The sequence below is a fragment of the Plodia interpunctella genome, chromosome 24, assembly GCF_027563975.2.
Source record: "Plodia interpunctella isolate USDA-ARS_2022_Savannah chromosome 24, ilPloInte3.2, whole genome shotgun sequence".
NCBI classification, from domain to species: domain Eukaryota; kingdom Metazoa; phylum Arthropoda; class Insecta; order Lepidoptera; family Pyralidae; genus Plodia; species Plodia interpunctella.
Genome location: NC_071317.1, coordinates 4670842 through 4696478, shown reverse-complemented (window position 1 = coordinate 4696478; position 25637 = coordinate 4670842). Strand labels below are relative to the sequence as shown.

The following is a 25637-nucleotide window of genomic DNA, read 5'->3' as shown; positions in this document are numbered from 1 at the left end:
AAAATGAGGTGTAGGACACAACATCCTAATATTATAAATGCGAAGTTAAGTTTGTTTGTCATCAAGCTCTATCTGCTCAATCAATCTTATTGAAATTCTCCATAAATGTAGTTTGAAGTCCATACTTCAAACTACATTCATACTTCTCCATAGAAGTATATAGGGTACCTTGCATCCTGAAAAATTAACGCGGGCGAAGCCGCGGGCAAAAGCTGGTACGTAATAAATAAATCAATTCATATATAGAATAGAACAGTTCCTAATAAAACTAGACAATTTCAACATTCGATTTGTATGACTTTCAAACTTCACTATATAATAGTTCCTCTTTGATCCTCTTCAAACAAAAAGTTCAAGGGTTAAAGTTCAAACCCATTACAAGGATATTTCCTTGAATATTTGAGCAAGTAAATCTCCTATATCTGCTACTCAATCTTTCACAAAAAATTAATAATTAAAAGTTTTTATTATATTTTTGAGAATCGACCAAACATTAAAAAATAAATTAAATAATAATAAAACTGGGATTTCAAAAATAATCAAACGCTAGTATAATTGCGTTTAAAAAAAATATGTATGCATTTATTTTGGGATGATATGTGTGCAGTTCTAACTTGAAACAGGACCCCTTCATATCACCTCCGTGCGAGGAAGAGTAATACATTTCCAAAAAGTGTTAACGTTATTCAGGCGGAATCACAGCCAAATCATTAAAATTATAAAGTTTTGATAAAAACACAAATATTTTATTTAAAATATTCTTTTATTCAGAAAAAGAACGTGACGTACGAGATATTCACGGATCACCATGCGCACGGTTGGGAACACTGGAACAGAAACCTGGAGGACATCGTCAAGATACACGACGTTTTCTTATAAAATACCATAATTATAATAATATTATGGTCCTAGTGAAAATGTAAGTTTTTATAATCATCGGATGGGTCACCAAAATTATCTTGGTCCCGGTTGAATACCTATTTGCAGTCATTATGTTATAAAATAAAAGTAAAAACATTTCATTGCTTATTAATATTTTAGGTAGATATGTTATAGACTGCAGATTCAAAGCAAATTATTTGTCATTTTAAGTTTCCATTTTCAATGCGTCAAAACGTGATCCTATTATAAAGCTAACGCCTGATGATATTCTTGAGAACTCATTACCAGTTGTAACTTTTAAAATTATAAAAGTTACAACTGGTAATGAGTACAGTAACAAGTACGATACGACTCACTTTGTTGTAGATTAGATATTTTATTTATTTATATAATCTAGCGCCCGGCCTCGGCTTCGCTCGGGCACAGATTATACAAATACTTCCATCGGTTATTGTTAACACTAGTGTGAGATTTTATTCAACTTAAAGGCATCTGATACACTAAACACTTTTACGACTACCTACCGCCATCTAGTGGCATAAGGTCGTACAAACTTAATCAATTTCAGAGTGCCATATTGGTCAGTACGCGCAGACTTCACTTTAAAAACTCGTATTTTTATCGTACATTTGATAAAGTTATTAATATTAAATATTATCCACAGTGAGATAATGCTAATATTTTCTATTGAAAAAAACCTGGCATCCTGGGCATGGGCACTGTTTACACACTTATTTACGGTTCTGGGCTCACCCACATCTAAATCTACCCAGGCTCTAACAAAACATTACTCTAGATACATCAATCTAATTAGAATAATATTTTCTTATGATGTTGCCTTGTGGTTGATTTTGACATCAAAAGAGGACTGTTTTTTTTAGATATTAGCTTGTGTTTTGATTTAATTATAGTTTTGTGTGTATGGATACATTTATGTGATTTATAGTTTCCTACAGACATATAGTAAAGTACACTTGCTATCTGAGGGGTTAGTGCGGGTTAGCATTTCACTTCTCACCATCGAATCGATTCGAAGTGAGACGCAGCGAACCAATGACATTGCAATGTGGTTGTCATTGCATTACAATGGCACAATATGATTGGTTCGCTGTGTCTCATATTGAATCGATTCAACGGTGAGAAGTGAAGTGCAAACCCACTTTTCGCCCACTGAATAGACTTATGTAAGGGCCAGAATCGACAGGGGCTATGCACTGTTGTCCTAGGTGGGCGAATCAATAAAATTTCGTATTTCTTTCTACAAACGAATACCTAATGGTTGTTTGAAACTTTACTCAAGGTTTGAGATAGGACAGAATACTAGAGCACTAGTCGAGTTTGACCGTAGGGCGATCTTGGATCACGAATTACAAAATCGAAATTTGAAATATTTACTTTTATTACGCTCATGTTCAGTACCTCGCAGATTAGGAGTAATTAAATTGACATACCTTTACCTTTAATTTATAAGTTCTTCCAGCCAGTTAAAACACATTAAGATATCAGTTACACATACTTAGTAGCATAAAACCATACGAAATTGCATGAATATGTAATGAGCAAATGTGGAAATGTGTGTAAATTATAATAATGGCAATGATTGCTCATATTTTGATGTCATGTGTATAATGTACTATGGTATTCTTTATTTTAATGACAATAAAAGTCTATTAACTAATTTGGAACGAGAAGATTAAGTTTAAATAAGTGAACTGAACTAGTTGCACTGGCTTTTTTTGTATTTCATAGGTCTACTTAAACGTCAAGTGTAGATTTAAACAACAACTGTTATATTACTGTTTTATTTTTCTAAGTGCCAAATAAATAAGTCTTATAACAATACAATAAATTAATTAATAACTTAATAAAGTCGACGGGCTCGCGCTTAAATTAACTCAGTCTTTGGAAAGGAAGAGAAATCTCGCAACATAAATAATCACAATGTCTTAACTCCGGGACTTTAGATTAAAAAGGAAACAAATTTGAACATTGAATATGAAACTAATCCAGCAATTGAGACATTGCGACAAAACGTAACGCTAAATGTCAGATCGCCACGAAAAAATAAAATAAAATTTGGACCAAAATGTATTCGTGGCAATCTGACATTTAGCTAATTTTAACACTACGCCACTTGATCCAAATTATTGTCCATATTGTCCAATTATGTTTCGGCCGGGAGCATGGCCATGTTAGGCATGGGTGGATACATCTCTGGGCCATACATGGTGTACATGGGTATGGCCATGGATGGGGAGCTCAGTGGCGGTATTTCTGGTATGCCAAAGAGGAACCTGAAGTAGCGCGCGAGGTTCCATAGAACATTGGACGTTTCCGGATGCCTGCCAACATATTACACGTTATAAATACCAGTGTGAATATACTAAAGGTTTAAGGTTCGATAGAAAAATACATTCAATAGTTGAGTAGTTAATGCTGACGAATTAGAAGTCGAAAACGTGATTGTAATGTAATATTGTAATTTAACAGAAGATGAATAGACATCAACAAAAGACTATGTTCTTGTTCGTAAAAAGATTGTCATTGAACAATGCATTAGAATGTATTTTCCTATCAATCAATCAATAAATCAGAACTTTAAGAAGTAATGAATATAACTAATTACTACAATGTTTATGAAAAAATTACATAAGAATAGAGTATATATTCAGTGTAAGGAAATAGAATATTACAATATAAAATATATTGACTGTCCATGCAAGACTATACTTTTACATAACTAACTTAATATTTATAAATGCGAAAACTATTTGTTACGGACAATCAAATAAATCCAGTAAACCTATACCGAAAATATTTATATATTCATACGTACTATTTACAATACGTACACTGGTAAATATCCCTAATCAATATGAATTTTCTGGAAAAGTTAAGTTATTTTTTTTACCACCACCAAAAATAGGAATCGCTTTCAGCATCCTCGTCGTATTCGAAATCGTCAACCATCTTATCATTTTTATTTTGCAATTCAACTTTTGAATTTTCAGTACCGACTTTTGTAATATTTTCACTTTTAGCAACCATCTGTTCTTGAACTTCTTCTTCAACGGACATTAATTCATCTATCATTTCAAGACTCCAAACCAGCATTTTGTAAAAGCTGCTGAAGTATGCTATGGCTGGCTCTTCAGATTCCATAGATTCTTTGATGACAGATTTAGCATAAGTTTTAGCTTTTTTCAGAAAATTTGCAGCCACCTCTGTGTCTAAAATTGATTCAAACATATCAATGTACGGAGACCCTCTGGTAGATGCAGTATCAAAACTTCTGCTATGCTCATAATTCGAATTTGGTAAAACAAATGAGTCAGTATTACTTCTTTTTGGTCGTGATTTATTTTTCTTGTAAGGGTTTTTCTTAACTCTATTTTTAGGTTTTGAGAAATTACTAGATAAAATAGGATGGTTTTCAAAAACTATAATTGGTTTCCATTCAGTTGATGTAGTTGTAATATTTTCACTAGACATAGAACTATTTGGTTTTAAATTTTCAATTCTATACGGGACAAGTCTACTCATATTACGCCTTATGAAAGAGTTAGGATTGACAAAATACTTGACTCTGGGATAAAAATATGTGTGAGGATAATTGAATTTATATTTCTTGGTTTTGATATACTCGTACAAATCCTTATTATGTTTCAATCTGTCCAAGTTGATTTTTAGCTCTGTGTACTTTTTCGGTTTAGTTCTTAAATTTTTTCGCATGGTCATTTTTCTCTGTGCGATAAATCTTGGTTGTGGAACCAATATTTCTCTCGGAGCCTTCACTTTCTCTTCAACAGCTTCTGGTTCGTAGCTTTTAGTCGTCGAAACATCTGTATTCAAGCCTCTAAACGTTGCTGGCATAGAATAGAATACATTTGCGATTGGATCTAGGAAACTCTTAACGTTTCCTATGATTGGTTCAAGGAATCTTAGCAGTTTTGACTTACCATCCCATCTTTCTGCCGCTCGTGTCGTGTTAAGTAGAAGAGCTGGTGCTTGTTGAGAGGACTGGGCACTAGCGTCTCCTTGCTGAAGCAGTTCGTGGTGTGGGTGCGTACCCAGAGCAGTTGGACTGAACATCTCTGGAGACCCGAATTGGGGATTGACTCCACTTACAGAGTAAGCGTTAGAGGCGGCACTTGGAAAATCGATCGGGTATTGGGAATAGAGGTAGGGGTTTGTTAAGCCGACGCTGGAACGCAAACAAATGTTGTGTTAAGACGGACACTTTTTTCTTTTGTCTTTCAATTAGTCGATGTCACGTCGTTTGTTAATTGTGTCACATTGTCTCTGGAGTCAGTTTTGGTGTATTTATTTGATCGATTTATTTATGTTTATTGCCAATGTATACTGAGGTTACAATTAGTTACAGTTACCATCAGATCTTAGTTTACCTATAAATTTGTTAAAAAAAAAAAACGTGTTTCGATAATGTTGTCCTAGGTATAGTTTTTGTCCATTACTCTTTTAGATATTTTATGTTTATTTTTTCATTTTTTTATTTTTTAATCTTCATTTAGTAATATTAATATGAAAAAGTAATGTCAATGAAACATTTAAAAATGTGCTATCAAAATATAAAGTCATATTTATTTAAAGTGTAAACATCATAATAAATCGTTTGCAAACTTTGACGTTTTCAAACAAAAGTTTTGTAAGTGAATTACCTTTTGTGTCGATCTTTCATATTTGTAAGATAAATTAGACAGAGCTAAACTTGTTATTAAATGTCTTTAGTAGATTGATTTATTATGACATAATCGAAAAGTGATTACTTCATAGGCTTCATTGTGACTAGGATAGGATAACTTTTATCGATATTAATGTTTATTTAAATTATTTAATTTAAGATATTTTTTTCTTGATTTGCCGATTACAGTCGTTCTATTCCCCATTTCAATGTACCAAAATTTCAAAATTATTATTAATAATTCCCCATTTAACACAAAATATTTACAATAAGCAAACTAATCAGATGAAAACAACAAGAATGAAACATACCATACAAAGTATCTACATGTTTGTTTGCGACTAATGATTGTATTAATCAGTCACGTAAATATGTCGGGTGAAATCAGGTACGATCGGCAAAAAAATCGATCGTCAAGCGAAAGTGGCAAAGAAAGTTTTTCATCGGAATTCGCGTGTGTACTGTCTATGCGCATCTTTTATCTTAAACCATGCGGAAATTTGCCGACCGTACTTTCAATGTATGTATGGCTAGCAAAAAAAGTTAACGTCTTGTCTTTTAATTGACACGCTTCGTTCCATAAAATTTTACCGCTTGAACGAACGCGTCAATTGGAATAGTTGAATCTGTTATTTATTTACACATTTTTTGAAATAGCATTTTAGTAAATATTTTTTATTACATTATAACATTAAAATATTCTCCGTCAATTTTGAAATCGTATTTATCAGACTCATTTTACTGCTTTACAACATTATTTTTAAAGTAAAAGTTCGACGCTATTGCGTGCTCGTAACTTAAAACTATAGCTCACATTTATATGATAAAAAAAATAGCTTATGCATTATGTTCAGTTACCTAGTTAACGTGAACAAATCGACCATAACGCACAACTTTTTTTTGCTAACCGTACATTCAGTCAGTCGATCATTGCATGCGTACAGTTAAAGAACGGAACACAGTATGCTATTAAAATATTTGTACAAAATGGATTTTTATTTAGAAATCATCGGATATCAAGTGATTAAAAGTCGAGTTAACTGTACAGTCAAGTGATGTGTCAGTTTCAAGAAAGACAGTCAAGTTAATGTGTACACATTATAAAATATATATGAAATGGAAATCAATGAAAACTATTTTCAGCTATTAAACAAGATATTGATTTAGAAATTAATAATATACAAAAACTCCCGACTAGAAATATACAAAGTGGAATTCTGATTCAATGCGACGTTGATTCAAAATTCCAGAGTGTATCAAGGAGTACCTATTCTGTAAACTGGTCCCGCTAAATCTGATCCCACGGGAGCATTAATTGCAAGACATATTTTATAATGTCTTTTTTTCCCTATAAGCTACAGTATGGAATTGGGCTAGACTGTATTTATTATTATTACAATGTGTAATTGAAATTAAAAAATAAAAATATTTTATTCTTGTCTGGTACAATCAAATTCTTACAGGCGATTGGCCAGCTACTCCGATTCCAATCTTAATTCCACCAATAAGCCTAACTTGGCTTTCGATATTCATTTGTAGCCTACATTCATAGGAATAGAGACGTGATTCAATGTTTGTAACAATTTATTATATTACAAATTTGTCTGCTCATCCCAAGGAGTCAGATTTAGAGAGATCACTCTACGGAAAGATCACCCTAAACAATGAGAAATCAATTTACCATATTCGTTTTTGTCAAGGGTTAAGAATACAACTTTTATCAACACGTCCGCGGGTGCTTGATGAGAGACAAAACAAAGTTTATACACAAAACAATAAGTAAGTTTAATTATTATAAACTGTTATTGCCTATGATCGCGCGTATGATATGGTGTTGCAAGCGTCCAAAGGCTGCGTTGACCATTTACTGTCAAGTGGGCCGCATACCTGTTTGCATGCTCAGTAGTATAAAAAAAATTGTGTGTCCGCGAACGTGTTAAAAATGGTCGTGAGGCGATTGGGACCATGCACTCTGGATGCTCTGCTATTTATCTGGGACCACAGTGGTGGTAGCGTCCCGAATAGACCAATGGGTAGGATTTTATTAACAAAATACTAATTATGCGATGTGTAATAAAAATAGATGGCTTCTCTCAAAAGAACGGGGCCCTAACACTACTAATAGACCAAACAGTTGTTGGTTGATTACAGCAGTACCAATTTGTTGGTCCAGTGGTTAAGACCGTCCGCCCGCGATCGAAAGATCGCAGGTGCAAATCCTACTCATGCCATTTGAGTTTGTATATTGTTGCGTCCGGTGAAGGAAAATATCGTGAGGAAACCTGTGCACTGGTTGACAGTTTAAGTTCATTACTGTGTTTGCCTCGTCCTCTTTATTTTTTAATATGTATAAGACCTTCATTTGTTAATTGACGTCCATGAAGAAAAGGCTGCGGTGAAGTTCGTTGCGCCGCTTCTTCTTCACCTGCGCTTTGGCAGTCGACAGTAGACTTAGTTTAAGTAATTTTTTGACGTCAATAATTGATGTACTTATATCATCCTAAATTGAATAAATAATTTTGAATTTGCATTTGACTACTTGCCATTAGCTGAAAGATAGTCGTGAAAGTGATGTAAAATGCTTTTAAAGGACTTATATAAATGTTAGCAATAACACACTCGAAAGGAAGAAGAACAGTTCCAATTAACCTATTCAGATGATGTCATCAAGTTACATATTCATCCAAATCCAATTGCCTCACGACCCGTCAAAAAGCATTATAGGTTCACAAAGAAGAACTGAGAAAATAACTAACTTAAGAAACTTTCTATACATACCCGCTGGCGTAAGATTCATATAACTTCTTCACAGCCATACCCACAGTGACGGCTAAAGCGAGTTTGCTCGCAACAAATGCTTTAAGGGTGAGCACGGTGACCACTGCCAGTAGGAACAGGACCACTGCTGTTGACTTCATACCGAAGAGCATCGGGAGTACCGCTTGGAGCACCTTCTTTTTCACTCTTCGCTTTCTTCCTGGAAATTAGATTGAGACACTTTTTACAAGCGTTTATTTAACTTGCAATTTATATAATTCTAGCTGCACCCCTTCTTCCCACTTCTTCTTGGAGCAACGTGGGAATTTCGAGATAAAAAGTACCATATGTGTTATTGCAGGTTATATTCTACCTGTGTACCAAATTTCAAAATAATCCGACAAGTAGATTAATAAAAGGAGTAACAAACACACATACACTACACACAAACATCCTCAAACTTTCGCATTAATAATATTAGTAGTATTTATATTTCTTTGCTTATCTAAAGCATTGGTTCATCTATCTGTTAGATTTGAGTTATTGTTTACATAAATAAATGTTCGGTAGGAATGTTGTAACTCAATTTTGAAGCAGATATCTTCAACCGATTGAGCTGAAATGTTGTACACACGTTTAGTTTGGATGACAATGTATTCTTACGATAACCATGACTTGATGGCGCACCCAGGAATGGCCTCAGACGAGGGTACTCCTCAATGGTCATCGACATATTATTTCGTAACGCATTGCATCCATTAAGATCTCTCTGAATACAATAAAGCCAATGGATGGAGACTTTAACTTTAACCTGCGCAGATAAACGAAAAGTACGCAATTTTGTCTAAACATCAGCGGCGATCAGACTAAAGTCAACGTGAAAGTTGACTGGTGCAAGTCAGCGTTAGTAAACAAAATTATAAGGGCACATTCACACCTTCGATAAACAGTATTGTTTACACACGTCCGACGCACCGAATCGTGTCTGTGTTTTCTTTGATACCTGTCAAGTATTTGTGTACTGAAATAGATTTGTCAGAAATGTGATATAAGATATATTGGTCTAAATAGGTCAGTAACTTTTTAGTATCAATGTTAAAGCTGACTGCATGAACTGAATTTCTCCTCCTCATGTTTTCTTTTACCAGATGCAAATAAATAGAAGTCTTTAAAAACTATTGTAAGTCATACTGGTATACAAATTCGTGTGGCATGAGTAGAATTCTATTATCCTAGAATGGATAGAGAGTCCTTTAGATCTCTTACAAAATTTGGAGAAAGAAAGAATATATTTATTTGTCGAAAACATGGGTACAAATTTAAAAATTGATGTTATGATGAATTAAACCCAAATGTTTTACTGAATATAGGCATGCTATCCACTACAAATAACAAAATAAAATTATACTAGCTCTAAATTCTATGTCTGAGTCTATTATTAAAGAAATAATTTAAAGTAGATACAACCAACAGAAAATAGCGGCCCAAAGCCGTGAGGATTTCCGTATGCTGACCTCCAAACTTCAATTCGAATATGGCACCCCATGATAATGATTTAAAGTATAATAACATTTAGTAAACTACTATTAATCAATCATTACTCGTAATTTACCAAGTGTAACCCCGAAAAAATGATTAAACACGTTTTAAGTTGATTAGTTTTTATCTAGATAAGTTGAAAAAAAAAAACGTTGATATTTCCGGCGTTGGGTTTGGTTCCTACAATAAGACCACTTCATACCCTGAAATGGATCTCGTATGACTAGGCGATTAAGGGACAAATAACCTTGGCATCTGATAGTTAACAATAGCACTATTAATGAGAGTTGACGTAAGACAGGCGTAGACAATTACAAAGTTTACTTTTTATGCTGACCCCGAGCCTCACGGCATCACAGCTTCGAATACGATCAAGAATATGGGATGTTCTTTTTTCATATATTAAATAAAATTATTTTACAAGGTAATTACACATAAATGCCTTATTTAAACCTTTGTGGTTGGAGTACTGCTTTCTTCTTCTCAAATCACTAATGGTTATTATAATAGCAATATACATTTTTTCAACTACAGCCAAGTTTTAGTGATGGTCTGTTAACTTAGAAAGTTATGATATCAGTCCATAGATGAAAGTGTAAAAGTGTAGAGTAAAATGTGCAATTATATGCGATGTTCGCAATCACTATAGCGCTGTATCCGTTTCCTTGATCAAACATCGTTTAAAATAGCTACTTCAATACATTACTTCTAGATCTTCCTCACAAATTACGCTAGCTATTTAAGAAACTTGCATTAAAATCTGTTGCAGAGACAGACCGCGGGAAGCGAGTTAATGCTTAGCCGAAGCCAGAACCTAATATTATAAATACGAAATACGAGGCTATCTATTTGTGCCACTTACAAGACTAAACCGCTAGACCGATTTTGATGAAATTTGGTATGCATATAGTTAAAGAACCCCGCTCAAACATACATATGTCACTTTTTTTTAACGTCCCTAAAACACAAGAATGGGGGGTGAAAGCTTGTATGAAAATCATGTTATAAAGACGTCCAAAAGCGACTTAATTATCTATCACACTAAAATTATTGGTCCTAGAAACTAGTAGTCGGGCATGGGTGAACACATTAACCACAAAAAAACATGAGACGCGAGCAAAACGAGTGTGAGAATAGATTTATGAACCGAATGATCGGATATAAACCATAAATAAATTTGTTTTACTGCTATTCGAAGTCGCAAATCATAAAACGATAAAAATCCCAATGTTTGTTTACCTCGAGCGCAATTTATTAGCTTTTATTGGGGGTACAATTCTGATTTATTGTTGTGTATGTCTATGTAGATTCAATCGATAAGATTGAGTAAAAAAAAAACATGGTTTTAGTGAAAAATATTCTAAGAAGAAAAAAAATTAGTCGGTCGCAGCGTTAACTTTAACGTGCCCTGAAGAACGCAAGTATGCCATTGTGTCTAAACGTCAGCGACGCGCCGCCGGTTAAAATCAACGTCAAATTTACAACTCACGCTAAGTGTAAAATTTAATAATAATAGTTATGGCTCACACAAACATAATGTCAACCTTCAAGAGAAATAAATAAATAAATATATTAGGACAAATCACACAGATAGAGCTAGCCCCAAAGTAAGTTCGAGACTTGTGTTATGGGATGCTGACTCAACGATACTATATTTTATAACAAATACATATATAGATAAACATCCAAGACCCGGGCCAATCAGAAAAAGATCATTTTCCATCATGACCCGACCGGGGATCTTATCTATCGAACCCGGGACCTCTCGGTTCAGTGGCAAGAACCTTACCACTGCGCCACCGAGGTCGTCAAAAGTGAAAAATCAATTTTCTTGTGCCTAAATGCAGAAAGTCGTGGTATTCAGAAAACAAAAACCCTTTACAGGATTTTTTATTCTATTTCTATCGACCCTCCGTTTTAACGAAATACATTCCATATGTTATTTAAAAAAAACATATTAAAGTGCACAGTGAACTGGTTTCGACAAGCATTAGCTGATATATAAGTTGCTCCTTTTAAACTTTATGTGATATAGTGAGGACATAATAAAATGACGTCATACTTGTATGACAGCAATAACACAGGTAATTGCCGCTTTAACTGTATACAACTTCAAAGTTGTGACATGAGTACTAAATCATTTTACTCTAACGGCTCCAGTTTATTGCCCATATATATTTAAAGAACAGCCGGCTAAGAGCAAGTCGGACTCGCTCACGAAGGGTTCCGTAGCAACAAAAAACTCGTTTTGCATGCATCATATCTATGCGTGCCCATATATGTTTGTGGCACTAAATATATGCTAATTATGTTAATAAGTAGGTATAATCAGATTTCATGGAAATAATATCAAATGGAAAAATAAGATTTCAGCTGAAATTGAGACATAATCCAATCCATAAATCATTTTTACGCACGCGAGGGCTGACAAATTTTTATGACACCGACAAAAATTGCGAAATAGGCGAAATGGATTCTATTTAATATATAAGTATAATTTAAGTAATTATTCATTTATGTACATATTTGTACTTAAATGAATAATAAGAAAAAAATTATATACCCATAACAAAATCCACAATTGGCCCGTATGGTGGGTTACGGCCCATACTTCTCAACCATCCATAAGGAAGGTCTGTGCCCCAGCAGTGGGGACGTTTAAATGGCTACTGATGATGATGTTCAATAATCGCAGTATTGCCCATCCAATCAGTTTACTTAACATTTTTTTCCACTGTCATTAATGCCGATTCTTCTAATTTCTTCGAAGCAATCATAGAAACGTCGTTATCGCAGATAATTGCAAAAATGGCGGTTAAACGTTGGAAAAGTGCAAGTGAAACCATTGCATGTGTCACACTAGGTTTGTTTCTCTTCAAGTATTTAGGATAATCTATGATAATCATTCTCATTAATAAATTACGGTATATATATATATATATATATATATATATATATATATATATATATATATATATATATATATATATATATATATATAGCAAAGAAAATATATGACGATGGACTAGCGTTTACAAAATGTATTAGAAGATATTATATACAAAAGCGGCATATTACAGTGAGGGACAAAAGATAATAGCATTCCGTCCCGTTTCTTCTCATGTCTTTCTAATACGCATTTCTCTTTCGTGTATGAGCGAAACGAGAGATATTACGAATTCTACAGTTTTTTCTGTCTACGAGTCCTCAGAATTTTAAACATAAGTCTACAAAAAGTGTAAACACATGTGGTTTTTGAACGATTATTGACCAATCGACGACGCACAGGTCGATTTGTCTTTTTCTTTTCATTTTTCAATTTCTACGAAAAAGCTTTGTTTTTCGGATCTGAAAAAAAGGAATAATATCACCATTTCGAGCGGGAAAAGAACATTTTGTTTCCTTAACGCTCTGGTATTTAATTAAATATACTTATGTTAAAATAACAAAAACAAAAAATTGTACTTACTGTTGATACCTTTGGGCGTTTTTTCGATTTCTTTTTCTTCTACATTTTTGCTCGTTGATTTCTTCGAATTGATATCCGAAACATCTGGAATATAAAAAAAAAAAACACTAAAATCTCAGTAACGATAATGGTAAACGGTAAATGTCCCCAGTTAACAGCCCTTTCTTATGGATAACTAATAATGACCCACCACGTGAGCCCATTGCAGATTAGCGTGTTTTAACGACGGAAAATATAATCGGGACCAACGACTTAATCAATTTGCCATCCGAAGCACAGAGGAGCTCGAGTTAATATATTTTTGATCAACCATCCATCGATCAATCAGGGGCTTGACCGACACTATTGCAGGCCGAGCGAGCTATTACAATAGTGTCGCGTACCTACTATGGTCGCGTATGTCTATTCGAACGCGATAAACTAAAAACATACCAGACGGTTTTTGTACTATTTTCATAGTTTAAGCTTGAATCCTGAGGAAGGTATTATGATTTTACCCGAGCGAAGCTGAGACGAGCCGCCAGTTACTTAAAATATATTATACTAGATGTTGCCCGGAGCTTCGCTCTCGTAGGAATTTTGAGATAAAATATAGCTTTTGAAATAGGTTTGGTAGTTTCGGAGATTACCCGCCTCAAACATACAAACTCACAAACGCCTATTTCTTTATAATAATATTATAGAAGTATAGAAGTACATACCATTCTATATTACGCTTGAAAATGATTTCAAACGAAACGCCAAATTGTCCAAATGTTGACAATAGCTGATTGACTTCCACAAAGTGGCCTAAAACCATCTCCCTCAAAGGGTAGCTTTGAGAGATTGGTTAATTTTGTTTGGACAAAAGGAACTCCTCAATTAGAATGCATCCAACTCCCCAACGAATTAATTTAGAAACAGACTGAATGTTTAATCTAAATTTACATTATTTGAAGCGAGAATCGCACATTTTCGTTTAATATTGATTCCGAAGTCTTTCATATTTAAATACTTAGATACAATTTTTGATGAGGCTTATTTCTATTAAGATTTTGAGATGAAAATACAAAGAATCATTTTTATTCAGATAACCATAAAATAAGTAGGTAGCCAATAAAGGTAAAGTATCTTTTTGAGACCTTGGTGGCGCAGTGGTATAGTGCTTGCCTCTGAACCGAGAGCCTCTACCCGACCGGGGTTCGAACCCGGGACGGGTTCGATCCCCGGTCGGGTCATGATGGAAAATTATCTTTTTCTGATTGACCCTGGTCTTGGATGTTTATCTATATATGTATATGTTATAAAAATATAGTATCATTGAGTTAGTTTCCCATAACATACTTTGGGGCTAGCTCAAACTGTGTGATTTGTCCTAATATATTTATTTATTTATTTATAAATATTATCACGAGTCAGTCACTCATACAAACTATTTGACAGTTTGACCAAACAATTCTAAAAATAACATTTTTCTTTTATTACAACTTGACATTTTAAAAAAATAAGAGATTTTTGTTTAAGTCAGTTAAAATTGGTATGTTTTTGACAACAATATTTAATAAGTTAATATTTCATTTTGACTAACGTAATAATGACATTTTTTTGTTACTTTAATTGCCAAAACTCAAATAGTTCTTTTATGAGACATTACTCATTTTATTCCTCAATAGGATATTAAGAAATGCTCGAAGCGAAGCAACAAATACGCTAGATAACAATATACGAATATACGAGTACATTGCTATGGTGCTTAGGTTAATATTCGTTTGTCATTTATTGAAAGCTTGTCATTGTCAATGTCAAAATACGCCGAGTGTTCTTTTTTTAAATCGGTATTGCGAGTGTTGTTCGTTGTTGATTTTTATTTTAGATATTTATACTATTATACTATTATATTGCAAATTTAAATACTCAAATACTATTAAACCGATTTTGACACTAGGTATTTGTCACAGTCATACCAGACAATAGTTAGTGTCTCAACTTCAGGAGTAATATAGGCTACCTAATGTCGGCTATTACCTATTTACCACAGATAATTTAGCTGTCTTCATTTTTTCGTCGTCAATATCCCCAATTACTGTCAAGGATCTATCGAATTTTCTTGTTATTTTGCAAAAAATACTTCTCAACCCTCATGGAATTGGAAGTTAAGTATCGATAAATTAATTAGGGCTCAATTTGATTGGACGTTGGCTTCCTAAGACTTATATATTGATTAAAGACAACTATGAATCATATCTTAGTACATTATTTAGAGAATTTCATAAAAATATTTCCATAATTCGGATACTTATATAAAGAAGACAAGTTTGAAACTAAATTAGTTCTGGCGTTGACAAGCAAAAATTGGCGATATTACCTACATATTTCAAAGACTAACTTTGATATATTGATCAAGGTAATTGATGTTTATTACTGATAAAAAAGTCTTTTAATTTTTCGTAAAAATTTTCTCGTAATTTTCCTGAACGAAATTGAAAATGTTACTTGGCCGTTTTTACAAAAAACAACTAGATCATATGAAAAAATGAGCAAAAAAAAATAGAATTTTCGTAAAAAAATAAACTTTCGTCATTATTTTTACGTCTTCATGTACTCCACGTCTCCATAATTCGTCGTATAAATGTTTTATAGGACGTCACTGAGAAAAGACTAATGCGCGATACGTGGATGAATTCTACAACAACGGCTGAGGGGAGGTGCACCGACAAATTTGACGTTAATTTTAACCGGCGCGCCGTTGACGTTTCGACGAAACGGCGTACTTTGTGTATTTCTGCGCACGTTATAGTTAACGTCAAAGTTGACGGTGCAACCCACGCTAAATTCAGCGCTAGTTGAAAATAGAGCCCGCTCTAAAATGCTGGCCACTATCCGCCATGCGGGTACATTTTTTTTTTACATTTTATTTCTCTCAATTCAAATTTTAATTTGATTCTTTTACGTCAATTCTACAATAATAAAATGCGAAAGTTTGTGTGCGTGCATGTGTGCAAGTTTGTTAACTATTTCACGCAAAATCTTCTAGACGGATCGTTATGAAATTTGGTACACTATAATCTGGTACTTTTTATCCGAAATTCCCATGGAAGAGAAGCTCTGAGGCTCAGCTATAGTAAATTCTTCACACTTGATATTCTTTTTAATTTGCCTTCAACCTGACAAACTAGCGTACTTCACGCATATCTGCCTATGTTAAAGTCAACGTCAAAGTTGACTGGTAGAACTTTAATTATATTTAATTTATTTTATTATTTTTATAACTTACCAATTTTTGTATTGTATGTAATCGTTTGTATGTAATATGTTTGATTATTTTCTGGATCGTTTATTTAGGAAAATAACCAAGATATTCTCTCTAAATTAATTAATAATTTTATTAAATTTAAATTAATTATTAATAGGTCAGAATAAAAACAAACATCACCTCCAATAAATTAATAGTAACATTAAAGGAATCACTTCCATCATTACATATCAAAAATTTTTTTTTTTCGACAGCATTGTAAGGAAAATTCACCCGAATATCGAGTCCTATGTAGTCTGTTTCATTAGTCACCATAATTATGGCCAGTCGATCCGGGCGTTTTTATTTCGACCATTTTCAGTCTTAAAAGGCGGGTTAAAATCCGGACTTTTCCTAAAAGTCCGGCCTTTTTCGGGCATTTTTCTTTCCCCTGGCTCACCATTAATCAAATAAATTAGGAGTAAGATGAAATCCCCTATTTTCTGGCCGTTGATCGATGTCGATAATAAGGAAGGGAAATCTCAGGGATTCATTTAATTAATGACGTAGACATTTCCCAGTTATTTAGAACTGGTTGTCCCTACATTTATTAAAAATATACCTATATTGATTTAAAATTAGAATTGTTTTTAAATTTCGAATGCATTTAGATATTGAAGTGGGTCTCTTGGATTGGAGAGAATCCTTACATATTATAAAACAAGTCCTCTACCGGGTCTGTCTGTCTGTTCGCAATAAACTCAAAAACTACTATACGGATTTTAATGCGGTTTTCACCAATAGCTAGTGTGATTTTTGAGGAAGGTTTAGGTTTATAATTCATTATGTTTTACCCGAGCGAAGCCGGGACGAGTTCTAGAAATAAAACTCTTTTCAAATTTATAGAAATAGATAACGTACCCCCATGGAATTAGTAGGTACTTATTAAATCCATGCTTAGACCATTTATCGTACAGCATTAACACTTCTTCTTCAAAGTCGTAATCCACATGGCTGAGAGTCATAGTCTTTATGTGGAATTATACATACACAACTTTCTTGGCATTAGTAATGGAGTGGTTTGCCATTGCCTTCTCCATTGCACACACAAGTTAATAATCAACCAGTATGTAGGTTTCCTCGCGATATTTTCATTCACTGGAAGCCAGTGGTGGTCGATGAAAACAACTATAGATGAGCCAGATTGGTATACAAACTCATGTGGCACGAGTAGGATTCGAACTTGGGACCTTTCGATCCACAGGCGGGAGTCTTAACCATTACACCACCACCGCTTCATTAACTCTACTATGTAAATTTTTGTCATCCTTCTGTTTTTATCTATTTTTACGTGAACCTCGCGTGTGTTTATTTATAGGTAATACTCTAACATATTTGCTGCAAGGTAACGAATTTATTGGATCGTGTAAAATTTATAGCTCCCATAGAGCTTAATGTGGCGTTAATATTTTTTCTAGCTCCTGATTAAGGGTGTAATAAACTGGTATTGTTATTGAGGCGTGTGATTCCGTCCTAGAATACGATCACTCTATATCCTCACGTGGATGTCGTACGACTTGTGTCCCTTAGTCCTGACGACATCCACGGGAGCCCTAATAGCTATCAATAGCATTATCGTAGAAGGCTGACGTCTGACGGGCGGCCGGTTGTAAAATCGTAGTCATATCTTCAAAATTTAATAGTAGTTTTTTTTACGCTAATCCTAGGCTTTGGGGCTAGGTCTGGTCATGCACAATGAGTTTGCATACCCGTTTGCAATCTGAATCATGTACAGACCACAGATCACGCTTCCGATGAAAGAAAACACCGTGAGGAAACTGGTTGATTATTAACTTGTGTGTGAAATGGAGAAGGTAAACCACTCCATTAACAGTGCCAAGAAAGTTGTTGTGTGTATTTCATTTTACGTAAATGACCACGACCCTCAGCCATGAGGAATACGACTATGAAAAATTCATTTATTTGCCAACTAACTGCACAATGTTCTTGAAATTGTTATACTCATATGGAATGAGTGGGTTTCAAGTATTCCTTTCGATCGTAGGTTGTCGTTATTAACTGCCTGCGTCACCATCGCCTAGTTTAAGGTAATTCATATCTTTCAATATCGACTTATGTACAACGTCCAGACAATGCTGTATCGATGGATATTACTGTATGGTTTTGTACTATGGTCAAGCATTATAAGCGCACCAATGACAACTGAGTAACTGAGTGTGTAAAACGCTCAGATGAGAGTGAGAGAGATAGACATAGTAAAATTGTATTATTGTCTATTATTGGACTTCACTTGAATCGCCTTTATGAATAAAAGTTAAAATAACGTTCCCAAAAAAAGCTTCAAAATTCAATGCAAATTTACCTTTTATTCTGTGAATTAATTTGACCCGTGCTCTATAAATTGTACATTTTGATACCTATCCTATTTTACGTAGAAAAATTTTGCTTTATAACACGGAATAGGTGGCATAGTCTTACAAAGAGGGGCGTTTAGTTTGTGAACTTTGCCTGAAGGAGCCGTAAAGAGAACGTAATACTCAAACACCGTTTCGAATTAACTTGTATATTGGACAAGGAACATTTTGTTCAAAGCATTTTATTGCAATTAATATTGTACTTAACGTGTTCTACTCAAATCCAAAATTCTATAGCCAACTAAGGATATTATAATCTTCACTAATTGATGTCAAAAAATTACTTGAAACTAAGTCTACAGTCGATTTTCAAAGCGCTGATGAAGAAGAAGCGACGCAACAAACTCCCCTGCAGGTCACGCACGTTGTAAGATGAATAAGAGAGAATGAGAAAGAGAAGACAAACGTGTTTTAGTATTCTATACAGATTCCCTGTAAAACAGAAGCCTCCTTCCACAGTCTTAAAAACCTCAAACATAAGCACAATCGAAAGCTGATATTTTACCAACTTTGAATAACTAAATAAAATACTCTTACGTTAGTTATTTCGAAACTAATACCTATAGATTTGGAATAACTAAATATGTTTTTAATAAAAGTAATACATAAATAATAACATTTGGAATAACTATACACATTTTGTTTTTTAGTTTTAATTGTTCCATCATGATATTTGTATGTCTATCTTTGAACTAGCGAAGACCCGTGCTCCACCATGAAAAATTAATATATTGTTTTATAGGTATTTATTTTACTGTATTACAGAGGACAAACGTTGTCTTATGATAACTATGCTTTGAGGTTGCTGATACTTTTTTATATCTTTGTAAGATAGAAAATGAGATTATAACTGAATAATATATCAAAGTAGAACCTGAGATATCCTCTATACAGTGAATGAGTAATCAATTGATCTCAATATCAATGAGGTCCAATGGGAACTCCTCACGCAGAAAGGGCCTAGATAAGAGACCTAGCTGCAGAAAACTGTAGTACGTAACGTAAGTACTTCAGTAAAGAAATCTAAATGTCTATCTACGCCAAGGCGCTATAGGACATGATCATTAGTACAATGTAAGCACTGATATTATTGTTTGTTTATTATTATTGTATAAGGATAGACTGCAATTGTGAGTTGCACCGTCAAATTTGACGTTGATTTGAACCGGTGCGCCGCTGACGTTTAGACAAAATGGCGTACTTTGCGCTTTTCTGCGCACTTTAAAGTTAACGTCATAGTTAACGATGAAACTCATCCTAAATATGATAAAAACGACAACAATGCTATCAAAGCTGGAAAAAACTAATGACAAATAATTCCGCTCCAGTCTGTCAATAAATCTATAGACGAATCTCTATTAATCCACAAAATCGCATGTTTTATACATGCAGTTTCTACACGAGCCACGAGTTTACACGCAACGGTGGTAAGTGGTACAGAAAAATTAGATATTGTGACGGTTCGGTTGTGATATGATTTAATTGTATCGGAACTGGATCTTAATTGGAAAGGCGGATAAGAAAATTTGTGTGTTCAAGATAGCAAGTTTTACAAGTTCTAATATATTTTATTTATATATTTATTTCAGTTATCTTAGATAATTTAACTAATAGGTGAGACATCAATAATTATTAGAAGTATTAAAGAGATTCAGGAAATTGAAGGAAATAATGTATGGCACGAATGTGCAAGCAAAAAATGTAACGCAACCTCCAAATCAAATCAAATAATTTATTCAGAAATTTGACCATGTCAGTCACTATTTCACGCCAAATTTTATATTAAAAATAATTTTCTCAAAAGCTACAAACTACTACCATTTCGGAACGACCACTATTAAAAAAAAAATAACGGAAGGAACTCATTTGAAAAGTGTACATCCCTATTATCATGCCAGAAGGGCTTACCATTATTGTTTCTTCTTGACATTCTTGTTTTACTGATAACTTATTTTATTTATTAAGTATATTAAAAAAAGTATGCAACGAATAAAAAAATACCCCTTTTATATTAATATTTAACTTGAAAACAAAGCAATGTAAATGTGAATATAAATTATTTTATTACTGCGTAATAAAACTCAACTGACGCCATCATTTCCCAAGTTATGAAAAATACACGGCAATTAAGAAAAAAATTACATCAAAAGATTTAAAATTGTTAAAATTTTCTAAGTAAATAAGCATGGTTAATTCTGCATTGCACTTTGTTAACTCAACGAATCATGCATTAGCCACAGAGTAGGTACTAATAAAGAACAAGGAATGTTCCTTGTTCTTTATTAGTACCTACTCTGTGGCTATATGTATAGTTAAAAGTAAAACAGCGTCACATTAGATAAATAAACTCTTATTTTTTTATAGCCTATATGTGTCCCACTGCTGGGCAAAGGCCTACCCTTTTATCTTGAACCATTTGTTTCCAACCATGCTGAAACTTCGAAGTCTAAAATATCCCGCTATTTTGTTCATGGTCTATTATTGTTTTATTAAATATTATTATCTTATAAAAATATTCTGGTGAAAGCCTACATAGGTATTTTTAATTAAAATTGATAAAAGTTTTTGATAGTCGCTGACTTATGCTTACTTTAAATTAATATGTATAGTGCTGTAGTGTTTGTAAATTCCGTAAGAGATTTTATTTGCTATTTTCATGTACCTAGTATACTAGTTTGTGTAACTTATGTTGCAATTTTATGAATTTCACAGTAACAAACACTGTAACATCATAAATTATGCTCATTATTAATTTCTTAAAACTGTGTTTGTGGTAATTAATTTCTTAAATAAAGCTTAGTCTCTGTTAAAATTAATCTCTGTAAAACGCCAATTAGTACTGCAAGTTCACGAACTACTTTTAATTAAGTTATCGTTCTCAATCTATGCAGAATAGAATATTGCTTTTACAAAGTTATTATTTTACCTTCGAAATTCTCCGAAGTTACAATTTCTTCATAAACATTATTATCAACCCTTAAATTCGCATTCTACATTTCCATTAATTATAAAAACATTTCAATTTAATATATGATTATTTCGGTATCCAGACTTAATCTAAATAACTTACCTTTAGCTGATCTAACTTCGAAGAGCTCCAAATCTAAAACATCACTTCTGTCTTCAGGTTTCGACACTCTGAATGTAAAATCACCCCAATCGTAACTGAAGGCGTGATTCTTCAGAAACTTTGTCAACGGTCCTTCGTTCGACCTCGCTTGCCTCCTCCCCAAAGGTTCTATTGTGAGGCTATCGAATACTTTCACCGACTTCTGTTGCTTCAAATTCTTAACTACTTCTCTAGCCAAATTGTCGATACACGTAGCGTTATCACTACAGCTTAATTCTATCACAGCAGCAGCATGTCCCAGAATTAGAGCGAACAAGAAAACTATTGCAGTCATTTTGGTCACTTCAATGTCTGCACAATCACTTTTTCACAAATTATCACCAATCCATTTGTGGGTCACGGCTCTGGATTTTGCACCACCCTCATTCGCAGTTTCTTTGTCAATGAGGGTTTCTGGTGGCTGCTGATGATTTTTATTCGCCGTCACGCTGCACTGCACCTACCGGTGTTGCATTTTTTCCACATTGCTCACATGTGTATGTATTCCATTTTATTTGCGATTCACCACTTTTCTTTCCAGCGTATTGGACGCGATCAATTATTTCCCTTGCCGCTTTATATTACAGTGCAAAGTCGTGTTTGTTTTTCGCCTAATTTATTCAATAAAAAATGTTTACTTCAATGCGTACTAGTGTGCTATCATTAATAGGTTTGGAGAAGTGATATTTTACTTTCTTATGTACCGTCACAATATTAGTTTCTGTTGATTAAAAATTATCAAGTACTCAAAACACTATGTCAATAAATTAAATGAAAATTAAATTAAATACTAATTATCCGTATAACCGTATAATATTGTAAAATATGTACATCAATCAAGTAAATTTATAATTTATTTCCGATAAAAAGAATTTCTACTTGTTTTTAATATAACGGTTTTTAAATTCCGACCGATAAGTTCTAGATTACTGGGTAGATAAACTTGTATTTTTCTTTGGATCCTCTATCTGGATTAACTAAGCTCTAGTTAAATTCTATACTGCTCTAAATTGCGGCTTGATAGCTTGAGTAACTGAAGATACTTCAAGTTTTTTTTAGCCTAGCCGTTCTTGTCACAAATGATTTTTAAACAATAATTTCTTTAATTGATTTATTTATATATTTATATATTTATGGGACGTTTCCCACAAGCAAGCTTGTATCATAGATTTGATAGACACAAACAAAGAATCAAACATGATGTGTTTGAGAACCCAGAACCGCAGACAAATATTTATGAACCCTAGACCTCCAGATGGTGAGCGGGCGTGGTAACCACCAACCAACCAAGAAGTCGTCCTGTAATTAATTATTGAATCTATTGATTATTTGTTGAATCCAATTGATTCTCATTGATTATTTCTTGGATTGTTTTTACATTTTACTCGTTTTATTTTGCTATCGCTACATACCGCGCCAGGAGAAATGATACATTTTGATCAACACGCGACGATCACTCCATATCTTCATTCCTTATGTCCGGTAAATATCGGATATATTGCTTATTGACATGAAATTCCTTATTTCGACTACTACATGTCCTTGAAAATATGTCTGTCTAAGTTATAATACCAATATTAGTCCCCTTTTAACAGAAAAATCGTTTACTATCAATATTGTTGTGTGTGTGTGTATTAAGCATCGTCAGAATAATCTCTCAATCATCAAATCAGTAACGGGTCATGTAATTCACTATGAGACCACACGTTGTTGAAATATCATAAAAAATAATGTTTTTTGTATTTTCTTTATTTGACTTAGTAAGGCTAACACGGAGAACAACAGAGGAAAAAAGGGAGGCGGGTTGCCACCACAAAAATTAATTGTCTATGACAATTGCTAACTAAATTTAATGTTTGGTTTTAATAGAACAAAAATTGACGAGGCGCCTTACATAATTAAAACTGATACTTTTTATTATAAATTACCAAAAAACTAGTATTACACATTTACTTATCGTAGAATGGCAATACTATAATAATATATTATTAATAGCTATGGTCAAATTGTTAAATCCTAAAATACTTTTTATATATTTACTATTTCACTACACAATTATTAACAATTACAAAGTCAAAGACTAATTGAAAGTGAAAAGAAAATATTATTGTTTGATTCTATAGAAACATATGAAAGTGAGAAACGTCGATAATTTATGTTTACATGGATAATTTGGTATGGTCTCATGGCAAAATGAAACTAATAATTTTTTCGTTAAACCATTTGACCATACACACGTTCTTGTTATGATTTTGTAGCGTGTTATTACCCCACATATAAGATGTTTCGAAGAACCAGAAAATAAAGAAATTCAAATTCAATTCATTTATTCATAAATTAGACCTACACAGGCACTTTTTCACGTAAATTTTTCGTATTAAATAGTAATTTCGCACAAGCTACAAACTACAGGCATTTCGGAACGACCACTCTGCTGAGTAGAAATGTCGAAAGAAACTCATTTGAACAGTGTTGATTCCTATACAAAAACGACGAGAGACGGCAGGCCGATTTACACTAAGCGAGCGAGACTGCTCATATTATCCTCACTTTGACTGTCCAAATGCCCAACCAATGTCTAGCTATTGCGTGAGTTTATGATTGGTGTCTAACCAATCATAAACTCAGCCAGAAGGTAGAATGGGCATAAGCAATTAACTCGTTTGGTGTAAACTTGGAATGAGCAACTTTAAGACGACTACATAGCTACTGTAGTCGCTTTAAAGTTACTCAAAAATATCACGAGTTTTATGACGTGTAAAACCAAAACTTATGTGCTTTACTGCATTGAATCTATCCCAAAAAAATATATGACCTTCCGAAGGATATGGGCTAGTAAAGTACAATATAAAATGTTTTGTATCCTGTCCATTGTAACAACTTTATAAAGCGAGTATGATTTTCAAAATATAATAGGTACTAATTTTTATTGTAAGATCATCAGGTAGATACAAAATCTTATTAATAATCACCAAATTTTTGAAATTTCATGCAAGAGGCAAAGTTGCAGGAAAGCATTTTAAAAATGACAAATATGTATAATATAATAACTGTCACTTTCTGTTTGCTTTACAAAATAGACAATGAGAGATTAGTAGTTAATGTTACATAAATTTTAAAACACGTTCGTGCAACTCGGCGTTACAGACTATCCAGCTGCATGTAAGTAGGTACATATTTACCGGGCCTTAGCGCTAAATAAAAAAAAAAGTATCGATAATATTCAATCGATTATATTCGATTGTGTGCATTTAATTGTAGGGCAGTGTAGTCATTCGATGTTTCCGATGAATCGCGGAAATTTTCAGCATGAAATCGCGTGATGTGGAAAGTATTTTTTTGTTCAAAAAGTAGTATGCCGACACGCGTTTGCGTAATATGTTAGGTCCTAGTGGATCCTGCCAATAGTTATAACGCTTTTCTCATACCAGCTCCACATTGTCAGACACATGCCGACGCGAATGCATGAACGTTGCGTAGTTAGTATGAGTGCTTTTATTTACCGCAATGAAGAACCAGCAATGTATACCGAA

General features: G+C 33.5%; 1 protein-coding gene across 2 annotated transcripts; it reads right to left on the bottom strand.

The window, feature by feature from the left end:
- Positions 1–2668: 2668 nt before the first annotated feature.
- Positions 2669–22566, bottom strand: LOC128680575 (uncharacterized). 2 transcript variants are annotated; one of them, XM_053763813.2, is made up of 5 exons: positions 22066–22565; positions 13350–13433; positions 8363–8561; positions 4842–5086; positions 2669–3224 (listed from the first exon to the last, which is right to left on the bottom strand). In XM_053763813.2, the coding sequence occupies exons 1-5, from the start codon at positions 22397–22399 to the stop codon at positions 3142–3144; spliced, it is 945 nt and encodes a 314-aa protein (XP_053619788.1). In that variant the 5' UTR covers positions 22400–22565; the 3' UTR covers positions 2669–3141. The 2 variants fall into 2 exon arrangements, with proteins under 2 accessions (XP_053619788.1, XP_053619789.1); XM_053763814.2 differs by lacking the exon at positions 4842–5086 and having other exon boundaries at positions 22066–22566.
- Between the last annotated feature and the right edge of the window lie 3071 nt (positions 22567–25637).